A 14,362-nucleotide genomic window follows, 5' to 3' on the forward strand; every position below is an offset into this window, starting at 1 on the left:
TCTCATTTAATAGTCTCAAAAACTCTGAGTGAGCACCATATGGTTCCCATTTGACAGACTGGGAAACTGAGGTTCAAGGAATCTAACTTGTTGAACCAAGAACTCAAATACAGCTCTGTCCGACTCTGAAGCCCATTATTTCCCATCCTGTGCCCAGCTTCTCTACATTGCCTTTTCTGTATTGCTCCTCAAGCAGTAGTGAGAGCTGCTTAGGAACCCTTAAGTACATGTAGACGTGGACGTGGCTGTGAGGGAGAGTTTGGAGTTAAGCTCTGGAAGCCAGAGAGCTACCTCTGCCTTTGTTAGCAACACATTGTAACTGCGGATGCTAGACATTTAGTTTGGGGCAAAAGAGCATAGCCTTATACACTGCTACTTTTCCACCACCTTCAAGCAAAAAAGGAAGGAAAAAAAAAAGTCAGAGGCCATAGGCTGAAAGTCATAAACGAATTTACTGAAGCCTGGCTGTACTCTGGGAAATCCTGTCCTTTCCATGCTCAAGACCCATACTGGTTTCTGACTGCCAGTAGCAACAAATGTAAATGTTTAACCTCTCATATAAATAAATAAAATCTTTAAAAAAAGAAAAGAAAACAAAAACAATAATTCAAAAAGATATAAGTACACTTATGTTCACTGCAGCATTATTTGCAATAGCCACGAAACTGAAACAACCTAGCTGGTCCATCTATGGATGAATGGATAAAGAAGATGTAGTATATATATACGATGGAATACTATTCAGTCATTAGAAGGAATGAAATCTTGCCATCTACAACAACATGAGTGGACCTTGAGGGCACTATACTAAGTGAAATAAATCAGAGAAAAACAAATACCATATGATCTCACTTATATGAGGAACTTAAAGGGGGAAAAAAACTCTGGGGTGCCTGGGTGGCTCAGTCAGTTAAGCATCCGACTCTTGATTTCAACTCAGGTCATGATCTCAGGGTTGTAAGAACAACCCCACATTGGGCTCTGTGCTGGGTATGCAGCCTGCTTAAGATTCTTTCTCTCAAGAGAATCCTCCTGCACTGTTGGTGGGAATGCATTCTGGTGCACCCACTCTGGAAAACAGTATGGAGGTCCCTCAAAAAGTTGAAAACAAACTATAGAAATGATCCCTGAAATGTGCTATGGTGAGTGTTGTGAAGTGTGTAAACCTGGCGATTCGCAGACCTGTACCCCTGGGGATAAAAATATATGTTTATAAAGCTGTAAAAAAAAAAAAAAAAAAAAAGAAAGAAAGAAAGAAAGGATGAATCCCCAAGTTTTGTAGCAACATGGACGGGACTGGAAGAGATTATGCTGAGTGAAATAAGTCAAGCAGAGAGAGTCAATTATCATATGGTTTCACTTATTTGTGGAGCATAACAAATAGCATGGAGGACAAGAGGAGATGGAGAGGAGAAGGGAGTTGAGGGAAATTGGAAGGGGAGGTAAACCATGAGAGACTATCGACTCTGAAAAACGATCTGAGAATTTTGAAGGGGTGGGGGGTGGGAGGTTGGGGGCACCAGGTGGTGGGTATTGTAGAGGGCACGGATTGCATGGAGCACTGGGTGTGGTGCAAAAATAATGAATACTGTTATGCTGAAAAAAATAAAAAAATTAAAAAAAATAAAAAATAAAAAAAAATAAAATTTGAATTCCATGTAATTTCACCTCACAAAAAAAAAAAAAAAAAAAAAAAAAAGTTGAAAACAGAGCTACCCTATGACCCAGCAATTACACTACCAGGTATTTACCCCAAAGACACAAATGTAGTGATCCAAAGGGGCACATCCACCCCAGTATTTATAGCAGCAATGTCCACAATACCCAAACTATGGGAAGAACCTAGATGTCCATCAACAGATGAATGGATAAAGATGTGGTATCTATATACAATGGAATATTATAAAGCCATCAAAAAATGAAAACTTGCCATTTGCCATGACATGGATGGAACTAGAGGTTATTATGTAAAGTGAAATAAGTTAATCAGAGAAAGACAATTATCATAAGATCTCACTGAGATAAGGAATTTGAGAAACAAGACAGAATGATAGGGGAAGGGAAGGAAAAATGAAATGAGACAAAAGCAGGGAGGGAGATAAACCATAAGAGACTCTTAATCTCAGGAAACAAACTGAGGGTTGCTGGAGTGGAAGGGGGTAGAAGGAATGGGGTGGCTGGGTGATGGACTTTGGGGAGGGTATGTGCTATGGTGAGCACTGTGAATTGCTGAAAATGAATCACAGACCTGTACCCCTGAAACAAATTGTACATTATATGTTAATTAAAATTAAAGAAGTAAATAAAAAGATTTTCTCTCTCCCTCTCCCTTTCCCCCTCCCCCACTGCTAACATGTGCTCACGTACATGCTTTCTCTCTCTCTCATAAAAAAGAAAAAAAGAAAAAAAAAAAACCTCATAGATGCAGAGAACAGATTGGTTGTTGCCAGAGGCAGAGGGCAGGGAGCGGTGAAATGAGTGAAGGGGGTTCAAAGGTACAAACTTCCAGTTATAAAATAAGTCATGAGAATGTAATGTACAACATAGTGAATACAGTTGATAACATTCCATCACATATTTAAAAGTTGCTAAGAGAGTATATCTTCAAAAAGTCTTCATCACAGGAAAAAAATTGTAATTGTGTATGGGGATGGATGTTAACTAGAGTTATTGTGGTGATCATTTTGCAATATATACAAATACTGAATCATTATGGTGTACACCTGAAATGAATATAATGTTATATGGCAATTATATATCTCAATAAAAAGTATTAAATCTGTTTGTTCTTATAGCAACAGATGGTCAATACCAACTGGACCAGTGTATCCCATTTTGTTCTCTTGGGCATTTCTGCCCAGCCGGAAGAGAAGATTCCACTCTTCCTTCTTTTTCTACTGATGTATGCAATCAACATTTCTGGGAACTTTGCCATCATCACACTGATTATCTCTACTCCACGCCTCCACACCCCCATGTATGTCTTGCTCAGTAACTTGGCTTTGGCAGACATCTGCTTCACCTCCACCACAGTCCCCAAAATGCTACAGAACATTTTCTCGCCTACCAAGGCTATTTCCTACATGGGATGCTTAGCTCAGACTTATTTCTTCATTTGCTTTGCAGCCATGGAAAACTTCCTTCTGGCTGCAATGGCCTATGACAGATACATTGCCATCTGCTACCCTCTCCGCTACCCTAGGATCCTGACCAGAATGCTATGTTCACAGATGGTGGCTCTGTGCCAGATCCTCTCCCATCTTCATGCCCTGCTGCACACCTTTCTCATGGGCCGATTGATCTTCTGTGCAGATAACAAGATCCCCCATTTCTTCTGTGACCTCTACCCTCTGATGAAGATTTCCTGCTCCAGCCCCTACCTCAACACCCTGATGATTCATACAGAGGGTGTTATTGTCATCAATGGAGCTCTGGCCTTCATCATTGTCTCATATGTCCGCATCATCTCAGTGGTCCTCTGGAGCCCCTCAGCCAAGAGCAAGTGGAGAGCCTTTTCTACCTGTGGCTCCCACCTTACTGTGGTGGCTATCTTCTATGGCACACTCACATGGGTCTATTTCCGGCCTCTTACCAGCTATTCGGTGACTGAGGGTCGCATCCTGACAGTCATGTACACAGTTGTAACCCCCATGCTGAACCCCTTCATTTATAGCCTGAGGAATGGGGATGTCAAGGGAGCCTTCAGAAAATGGGTGAGCAGAATATGGACTTCTTCCTTCAGCTAAAATCCCAAAACACAGTTCCTAGTTTTATCTATGATTCTGGGAAAACAATTTTGTCCCTCATGTATCTGTTTCCTTTAGAACTTCCTAGAAATATCCAAATTAGGTACATATTATGGATTTTCCCACTGAATATTGTCCTGAGCTATCCCTTAAACCAAAAAGCTCATGGAACTATGTATTTAGTTATAACTGAGAGTGTTCTCTGGGTCTGCCATTAAACAACAGGGTTGTAACATACTTCGATGTAGGCAGCAGAAAACAATTCTGGTTAATTCATAGATTTATTAAAAGTGTATGTGGAACTCATGAATTTCCACGAAGGCTAAGCAACCAGGCTCAATCAAATGGAAAAGACTAAGAAAGGTTGTATAGTCAGAACCAGAGTCAAAATCATATTCCAGAATTGTCTGGTGAAGTCACTGCTGTAAACACTAAACTCTTTTCACTGCCACTTAAACTGCCACCCATACTACCAGCAATAGTCACTGGGCAGAACCCCCAGAGGCCTGAAAACCAGATGTGGCCACCCTCAGGAAAACAATGCCCACTTCTCATTCTTTACATCAATACATCTAGATTCAATATAAGGTGATCCATGCAGCTGGCCAAGACTTGGTCCATATGCCCATGCTCTATTTCCCAGGGAAACTGGGCAAGCAATACTGCTGCTTTTATTTTCTGTAAGTGGGAGAGAGGTTCTGCTTCCCACAAATGAAATGGCAGAATAACTCCAGTATGGGAAGAGGACATAATGACAAGAGTCTACTGCATAGGGTCACAAGTTACAGATGTTCTAGAATTTAGCACTGTCATTCTTGTCTATCTATTGTACTTGTATGAGTTAATTCAGTCACTCGTATCAGTGAAATAATGTAAAGGGATCTCCAACTTTCATTTTCTTAACCTTCATTAGCTGCACCATTCAGGGATAACTTAAACTCCTTTTGTCTCAGCATGCTTCTAATCTTCTCTGTAGTTGATATGCGGAAACTGACTATTTTACCAGGTATTTGTCTTTTGACCAATTAGTGCTGGAAATGAAAAAAAAAGGTCCAAGAGCCAAAATGTCTACTAAAATGTCAATTCTTTAGTTTCATGGCTGTTTCCAGTTTCCTTTTCAAAAGGAAAATATGAGAAGGACCGACCTCCTAGGACATGGAGCAGAAGTTGCAAGTGCAGGCTGATTTATAGGCCATTTGACAGTGAAAGTTTCTTTTGTAGGATCTGAGCAGTTATGGCACTGACTTGAGAAGAAGCTAAAATTGTGGTAAATTTGTGTAATGAGGTAGAAGGGTTTCTTGGGACCTACGTAAGTCTTGGTCACCACCAAAACTGGTTTGAGGAGCTATACTTTTAAGTCTTTGGCTGTATCAGGATAGTAAATTCTTCCAAGATAAAGTGGGCCTGACATTTATAAAATGATAATAATAATGAAATGAAAACAACTTTTGGTTACTTAACTCTGGTTCTTCACATTTTCCTGAAAGTACCTTATATACCCAATATTCTTCTTCTGGATTCCACTGTTTCCTCTTATTTTCTTTCCTGCCTCCTTGGCCCATCTTCCTCCTTCCTGTGTCTTTAGGTGGCAGTTTCATGGCTGAACCTACTTTACCAAATGATTTGCCTCATCTGTTACCATTATAGCCTCTTCTAACTAAATGCCCCCACTGAAAGAACTTTCTTAAAGAAATGGATAGGAGAGTAAATTAATATATTAATAATTGAAGGGCAATTGGAAAATGCTATCAAACAATTTTGTATTTAGATGATATAATTCCACTTCTAGGAGTTTATCTCAAAGAATGAATATAATATGAATGATATATATCATTCATTATATATATACTCATTATTCATTATTCGTTATTATATTATTCATATTCATTATTATATTATTATATATTATATATATTCATTATATATATGAATACTCTCATATATATTTATGTTCAATATGCTTTTGTTTATGATAATGAAAAATTAGAATACATCTTCATGCATATTACTGGAATTCTGGTTCATTTTGTTTGGCAGTGAGATAGGCAGTGTTATCTGTTCACAGTTCTTCCTTGCTTTCCTGTCTTTGCCATGGCTTTGCTGGGGCAGAATACACATCTCCATCCCATTGACTTTGGGCTGGCTTTAGCTACTTTATGAACAGGCATAACAAATGTCATTTCCAATTAAAAGCTGTGACTGGGTTCAGATCATTTTGTTTGCCCTCTTGATCTCTGGCTCATCTCATGTAGCTAAAGCCCCTTAGCTTGAATCTCAGAATGTAAAACATATAGACCAGACCTGAACTTGACCCTGGATCTGAAGCACAGTTCCCTCTTTTAACCTGCAGACTTTTGATTGAGAAATAAATGTCTGTTGTTATAAGCCACTGTGGTTTGGATTATCTCTTATTCAATACTTTGAAGGAACTGTCAACCAATACAATACACACATACTAGGAACTGCGGTGCAGTCAATAAAAAAATGAGGCAGAATAATTATTGGCCTTACTCCATTTCATCAGTAGCCTTTAGGTACATACAGATATCCAAACCTTTAACTACGAACTCTTTGTTCTTTTCTCCCATTATTTCTTCATCTGTATGCTATTGATAGTAATAAGAATAATAGTAATAATAGGACACACACATATGGTTTTCATGAGCTGGTCACTATTACGAGTGCTTTACATATATTTTACTCATAAAATCCTTTCAACAACCCTAAATTATAGATACTGTTTCTCTCTTCTCTACAGATGGATAACCGAGGCAGAGTAGTTGAATCATTGTCAAAGAGCACTAAATGGTTTTACTTTTTGTAGACTAAGTGCTTGATTTAGCTTTGATTCTGGAGGGTTCCACTTCAGATAGGCTATCTCAATAAACACACTGCCAGCCACACCGACTGGTAAAGAGCCAGAACTCTCCAACCTCCTATGCCACCACCCCTGCTCATTTGTTTCAGAAATCTTGGCTGATTTAGATTAACTGACCATTTGAGCCATTTGTTTTTTTCTCTTCCCACGCTTTAAATTCCTGCTCTTATGTTTTAAATCCACCAATAGAATCAACCTGTGAAACCCAAGGCCCCTTCCCTCAACCCCAATAAAAGCAGAACACTAAGCCCATGCTCTCCTATGCTTTCTCTGTACCTGTGACCTCACTATGGGGTGCCAGGTATACAATATGCTTTCCAGGACCTGAGGGTAATAAACATTTTTTTCAAAGCTTCCTGATCATTACTGAGGGCATTTTGTAATCATAATAACTACCAGGGCAGGTCCAGCTAAAACTGGTTATCAATAGCCTGAGGGAAAAAAATCACATGGCAAGTAATGACAATAATGGGATTCTAATTCATGGTATCTGGTTCCAGAGTCCATCCCCTTGAACATGACCCCACACCACCTTCAACAAAGCCTTTTAGCATTTTCTCTTGGGTTTCTGCACTCTATTTCATTCAGACATCTTCAAGAAGAATAATATTTGGAAAATCATGTTTGCATAAAAGAGCTACTTACTTTTATTATTTCAGCGTAATTATAAATACTGCTCCCTTTATCTCTCAAATGTAGTGTTTCTTTACAGCAACAATACAGACACCATCGCATATAAATAAATGGTACAATGATTCCACCCATTTCCATAGTCCATCTTTGATTCTTCTTTTCCCTTTACATATTACATCAAGTCTACCAATGTGTTTAAACAGCCTACTTGACATATGTCCCATATAGGACCACTTACTTCTAGTGTTAGAGCCACTTTGAAGACTCTCTCTCCCAATCTCTATTACCAGTGCCTTATGCCCTATACTGTCTTTTATGGACAGACATGAAATCTCAGATAGAATAATTTAGTCACCGTAATTACCAAACTGCTAGTTATCACTATGAATTTAAAATAATGTGAGAATGTAAAATTATTATAATTTTAAAAGAGATAGACTACCCTACGGTCTACTCAAAAAAATCACTCTCCTGGGTGAAACACTTATACTCTGAGAACTATAACATGCTGATGCAAGAAACTGGAGATCACACAAATAAATGCAAAGATATTCCATGCTTATGGATTGGGAGAACAAATTTTGTTAAAATGTTCATCCCAAAACAATTTATAGATCTGATGCAATCTCTCTCAAAATACCAACAGCATTTTTCACAGAACTAAAACAAATAATCCTTAAATTTGTATGAAACCACTAAAGACCCTGAATGCCAAAGAATTCTTGAAAAAGAAGAACAGAAGTGGAGGTATCACAATTCCAGATTTCAAGATATACTACAAGGGTATAATAATCAAAACAGTATAGTACCAGCACAAAAATAGACACATGGATCAATGGAACAGAATAAAGAGCCCAGAAATAAACTCACAATTATATGGTCAATTAATCCTTGGCAAAGGAGGCAAGAATATGCAATGGAAAAAAGACAGTCTCTTCAACAAATAGTGTTGGGAAAAGCTGAACAGCCACATGCAAAACAATGAAACTAGACCACTTTCTTGCACCATACTCAAAAATAAACTCAAAATGGATTAAAGACATTCATATGAGACAGGAAACTATAACAATCCTAGAAGAGACCACAGGCAGTAATTTCTCTGACATTGGCCATAGCAACATTTTTATAGATATGTCCCCTGAGACAAGGGAAAGAAAAGCAAAAATAAACTATTGAAACTACATCAAAATAAAAAACTTCTGCACAGCAAAGGAAACAAGCAACAAAACAATGAGACAACCTACTGAATGACATTTGTATGAAGACATTTGCCAGTGATATATCTGATAACGGATTAGTATCCCAAATGTATAAATAACTTATGCAACTCAACACCAAAAAAAACACAAATAATCCAATTAAAAATGGGCAGAAGACATTAACAGACAATTCTCCAAAGAAGACTTACAGATGGTCAACAGACACATGAAAAGATACTCATCATCACTTATCATCAGAGAAATGCAAATCAAAACTACAATGAGATATTACCTTACACCTGTCACAACGGCAAGTACATGACACTGCCATAATATCACTAAAATGATCACAGTTCTGCAGGCCTCACTGATGTATAATTTGGCATAGCAATCCCCTATGCCCATATTAGTTTTAAAAGATAAGAGGTTCAGGTTTGGTGATCTAAAAACAGCAGTTCAGGGGGTGCCTAAGTGGCTCAATTGGTTAAGCATTTGACTCTTGATTTTGGCTCAGGTTATGATCTCAGGGTCATGAGATGGAGTCCCACATCAGGCTCCATGGTCAGCGTGGAGTCTGCTTGAGATTCTTTCTCTCATCCCGCTTCTGTCCCTCCACCCATTCTCTCTCTCCTTCTCCCTTTCTCAATCTCTTAAACAAATAAATATATAAATAAAATCTTTTAAAAAATAAAGTAAATCAATAAAAATATCTGTCCAGTTCCAACATGATGAGATTCTAGGTCAGTCAATGAAGATCATAACTATTTATTTATGAATTCATTTCTTCCCAAATCCAGGCAGGAGGGAGCCAACAAGGAAAGTTATTTCACAGGATTGTGAACCATACCAGGTATTAGGAATGTAACCCATTTATTTGAGGCATTTCCAAGTTAGACCTTAACTCCTTAGGCTCAGGAGATGTGCTGACATCTCCTGTTCACCTGGGAACCAGGTTGGAAGCTTCTTGAGATGGAGAGTTTCCTGAAAAGCCTTCGCAGAGCCCCTTTAACTTCCTGGTTCCACAAACTGTAGATTAGTGGGTTTAGCATAGGGGTTACTACTGTGTAAAAGATGGCAACTTGGCGATCCTGGTCCAAGTCATAGCTGGAAGATGGCCGGAGGTACATGCGGATCACAGAGCCATACAGAAGTAGCACAACCAGAATGTGGGAGCTACATGTGGACAGGGCTTTGCGCAGGGCAGAAACTGAGTGCATGCGGACTATGGCAACGCCAATGCGGGCATAGGAACCTAAAATGAAGAAGAAGGGGCTGACCACCACAGCTACACCCTCAGTAAATATTAGCATTTCGTTGACCACTGGTCGGGTGCAGGAGAGCTTCAGCAAGGGTGTGATGTCACAGAAGAAGTGGGTGACCTGGTTGTCGCAAAAGGCTAAGCGGGTGACCAACACACTATAAAGGAGGCTGTTGAGGCTGACGACCACCCATGAGGTCACGGTTATGCGCAGACAGAGGTGATGGCTGATGATGGCAGAGTATCTTAAGGGGTCACAGATGGCAACATAGCGGTCATAGGCCATGGCAGCCAGCAAGTGGCCTTCCATGCTGCCCACAGCCATAAAAAAGAACAGCTGGATCATGCAGCAATTAAAGGAGATGGTTCTATTCGCAGACAAGGTGTGCACCAGCATCTGGGGAACAGTGATGGTTGTCAGAAACATGTCAATGAAGGAAAGCTGACTGAGCAGGAAATACATTGGGGTCTGAAGCTTGGGGTCTGAAAGGGCAACAATTACTAATAGGGCATTGCCCATAAGTGCCACTAGGTACATGGAAAGGACAATCCCGAAAATAACTGGCTGCATCTCTGGCCAGCTGGACAGGCCCAATAAGACAAATTCAGTTACTTCTGTCCTGTTTCTAGTGGCCATAACACAGGATCAATATTACCCACCAACAGCAAGTGTTAGGATTAAATAATGCTGAAGTTTACTCTGGGATAGCCTTTAGGAAACATCTTTTCTTGCATGGATGCCCTAGTTTTCAAAAGAGCTTTTTTTCTTTCAACTCTTTCCCTTGTCATTATCTTTCTATCCATCCACTGAAGTACCCACCCACACTCTTTAGTTTATTCCAGGCTCATTTGCTGACCACTTACAATCTCTTGATGTGATATATATTAAGGGAAGTAGGAGAAATCACTCGTGGTTGCTGTATACCAAAGAAGGCATCACTAAACACAGAATATCTTTGGTGTTTGCAATGCGCTGAAGAGCATACTAAACACCATACATTTAATTGTCACAACAATCCCATATGATACAAACTACTTTTTATATTACAGATAAGAGAGCTAAAGAGAAGAGACTACTTTGTTGAAGGTCTTATATAGGCTCTGAGAGACAAAACCTGGACTCAACCCTGTATAGTTTTATTAGACATAAGCGCCACAATTTGCTGACTGTCAGAGTTGGTAAGAAAAGGAAACTATGTCAAGGCTCCAGGCAGATGTCCGAGTCTCTGCATCTTTGATGGAGCCCTAGAGTGAAGATCTGGTCCTAACTTTGTATGTCCAGAAGCTATTGTTCCTTTGGTAGGGGAATTCTTGCTCCATTAAGTCAACTGAACTTACCTGGGATGAGAGCAGAAATGATTAACATCATCATTGATATTATTAATGATTAATTTTCAATAAATAATGTAATCTTCCAGTAGATGTGAATCTTGTTTCCTTTTAATTCAGGTTTTCCCTATTGGCAGATGTACATGGTATACCAAAGAGGCTACTATTTGGTAAAATACTATATTTTTTCATGAATGAGAGAAAAATTGTTAAACTAGTAGAGTAAAAGGAACATACAATAAAAAGCAAAGTCTCTGACCCTAACTTTGCTTTATGTTTAGTTTTATCTCTTCCAGTGGTTCACACCTCTATGCTTCTAAATCATATACATCTTGTTTATGAATCTATGTACCAGTTTTATCAATTTATCTTCTGGCTCTCTATTATGAAAGATGAGGTTTTATCTTGTTCACATTATCCCCATTCTTCTCTACTCCTTTACCCAATTTTTGATGGTTATTTTAGTTCTCTTTTTTTAAAATTAGTTAATTTATTTATTTTCAGCATAACAGTATTCATTGTTTTTGCACACACCCAGTGCTCCATGCAATACGTGCCCTCTCTAATACCCACCACCTAGTTCCCCCAACCTCCCACCCCTCGCCGCTTAAATTAGTTGCTTTTCTGCTTTTAAATGGTATGCTTAAATCTATACGTTTTTTGCTTTTGTACTTATCTTTTCTAATTTTTTAAGTTTTTTACTTATTTTATTTTTTTATTATGTTCAGTTAGTAAACATACATCATTAGTTTAGCGTTGAATGATTCATTAGTTGTGTATAACACCCAGTGCTCATCACAACACGTTCTTATTCAATCAACTTCAGACTCTTCTCTTCCTCATCCCTGCACCCTCCCAACCTTTGGAAAGCTGTATCTTGATTTATACATTGTCAAAACTGAAGACATATAAATTGAGTTGTAACCACAGCTAACTCTCCAGGTAAAAGCTAAAAATTAGTAGATGACATTTACATTAGTTTAACTACATAAATATTTTTCATGCAAAGCCAAATGATGTGCTACATTTACATTTATTCTTTGATGCTCCAGTGTTCTACCCACTAAAGGAGAGTGTTCCTAATATTCAGATAAAGAATTAAAACTATTTTAAGGACATCTCTCTTGGTGATTTTCTTCACTTAACGATCATGGAACAGGAGCTTAAAAGATAACAAAACCTTTAATTTTCTAGTGTCTGTTAGTTTTTATTTCTTCCTGTAGCCTTCTCTATGTCCATGGATATAGATCAAACTATACCCTCTTGCAATCCTATTACTCATTCAAGGCAGTACCCATACAAAGATTTCCCCAGGGAGATATAGATGAAGATGAATGAGAAAGGATGAGAAGGAAGAGAGAGGGATAAGCCCCTTCATGGGGAAAGGGTGAAAAAAAAAGTTCTCCAAGAAGGAAAAATTGGAAAAGCGTATAGATTTATCCATTATGGGAAGAATATAATAACATAGAGTCCATTTTCTTTGAAGAAAAACAAAACTGTGTTTGTAAACTAATTATATGCAAAAAGAGTACTAAGCAGTGGAAGCGCTCTTGTTGGCTGACTTCTTCAAGACTCGTTTCTGTATATTTTCTATTTCCCAATATCTCAACATTATCTCTTCAGAGCCTAAGCTCTAGAAGTCCTGTTTAGACAGCTTTGAGGGATCAAGGATGCTGATGCTAGGGGAAGATAGAGAAAAGAATAGTCCATTTAGGAAAGGTATGAAGATATACACATATACAGACTTTGAACATCTTGAGCCATAAACTAAATTGAAATGGGAGAGGAAAAAAAGAAGAAGAACCCCTGGAATGAAACAAAAGCATCTCAGGTTTCCTCATTCCCACCTGGTGCTTCGGAGACATCTAAAATCATTGAGAAGGAATAGAGCTAGGGTGTTAAGCCTTAATCCTTCTTATTCTCATCTTTCTTCTTTGATGGAAGAACCAAAAGATATGAGATCATTCACTGTTTCATCAATATCTAAATATTAGGAATATGCTCTAAAATGCCCTCTTGGTCTAAATTCTATTTCTAGTCTGTTCCCCTGTGCTGAGGAATCACAAAGTTTGAATCTGAGATCTAAAAATCAGAACCTCCTTTTCTCTGTCTCAAAAATGTATCTTCCAAATTCTCACAAAATAAATTAGGGCCTTTGTCACACATTTCTTGCACCTGGGAACTGTGAAATATCTTTCCATTCCCTCTCTGATTGCATGACTATATTCTCCATCTAAGCCTTCATATTTTCATTCAAAATCCTGCTTTTTTATGTGTTAAACTAATAATCCTTCCATTCATCCCATTGCTTCCCTTTACTACAATATTTGTTCTCATTCTATTCTTTGATCTTCTTGGCACCAATATCACACCATTTTCTAAAAGAGATTATGATTATTTTTTTATATTTTTTTAAAATTTTTATTTCTTTTCAGTGTTCCAGAACTCACTGTTTATGCACTATACTCAGTGGTCCATGCAATATGTGTCCTCCATAATACCCACCACAAGGCTCACCCAACCTCCCACTCCCCTCCCCTCCAAATCCCTCAGTTTGTTTCTCAGAGTCCATAGAGTAGAGAGCCCAGATATGGACCCTCAACTTTATGGTCAAATAATCTTTGACAAAGCAGGAAAAAATATACAGTGGAAAAAAAGTCTCTGTAATAAATGGTACTGGGAAATTGGACAGCTATGTGTCAAAGAATGAAACTCAACCATTCTCTTACACCATACCCAAATACAAACTCAAATTCATAAAAGAGCTCAACGTGAGGCAGAAATCTATCAGAATCCTAGAGGAGAACATAGGCAGTAATCTCTTTGACACCAGCCACAGCAACTTCTTACAAGCTATGTCTCCAAAGGCAAAGGAAACAAAAATGAAAATGAACTTTTGGGACTTCATCAAGATCAAAAGCTTCTGCACAGCAAAGGAAACAGTCAACAAAACAAAGAGGCAACCCATGGAATAGGAGAAGATATTCACAAATGACAGTACAAAGGGCTGATACCCAAGATCTATAAAGAACTCCTCAAACTCAACACACACAAAACAGATAATCATGTCAAAAAATGGAGAGAATACATGAGTAGACACTTCTCCAAAGAAGACATACAATTGACTAACAGACACATGAAAAAAATGTTCATCATCACTAGCCATCAGGGAGATTCAAATCAAAACCACATTGAGATACCACCGTATACCAGGCAGAATGGCCAAAATTAGCAAGACAGGAAACAACATGTGTTGGAGAGGATGTGGAGAAAGGGGAACCCTCTTACACTGTTGGTGGGAATGCAAGTTGGTGCAGCC

General features: G+C 38.5%; 2 protein-coding genes across 2 annotated transcripts; one reads left to right on the forward strand and one right to left on the reverse strand.

Annotated features, from left to right (window-relative positions):
• Positions 1–2,801: 2,801 nt before the first annotated feature.
• LOC125083019 (olfactory receptor 1Q1-like) lies at positions 2,802–3,746 on the forward strand. The gene has a single exon (XM_047698913.1). It carries the CDS (start codon positions 2,802–2,804, stop codon positions 3,744–3,746), a length of 945 nt encoding a protein of 314 aa, XP_047554869.1.
• A 5,621-nt stretch (positions 3,747–9,367) lies between these two features.
• Positions 9,368–10,351, reverse strand: LOC125083020 (olfactory receptor 1361-like). The gene has a single exon (XM_047698914.1). The coding sequence runs from the start codon at positions 10,349–10,351 to the stop codon at positions 9,368–9,370; it is 984 nt and encodes a 327-aa protein (XP_047554870.1).
• Positions 10,352–14,362: the final 4,011 nt, after the last annotated feature.

This window comes from Lutra lutra, chromosome 13 (assembly GCF_902655055.1).
Source record: "Lutra lutra chromosome 13, mLutLut1.2, whole genome shotgun sequence".
In the NCBI taxonomy this organism is placed as follows: Eukaryota; Metazoa; Chordata; class Mammalia; order Carnivora; family Mustelidae; genus Lutra; species Lutra lutra.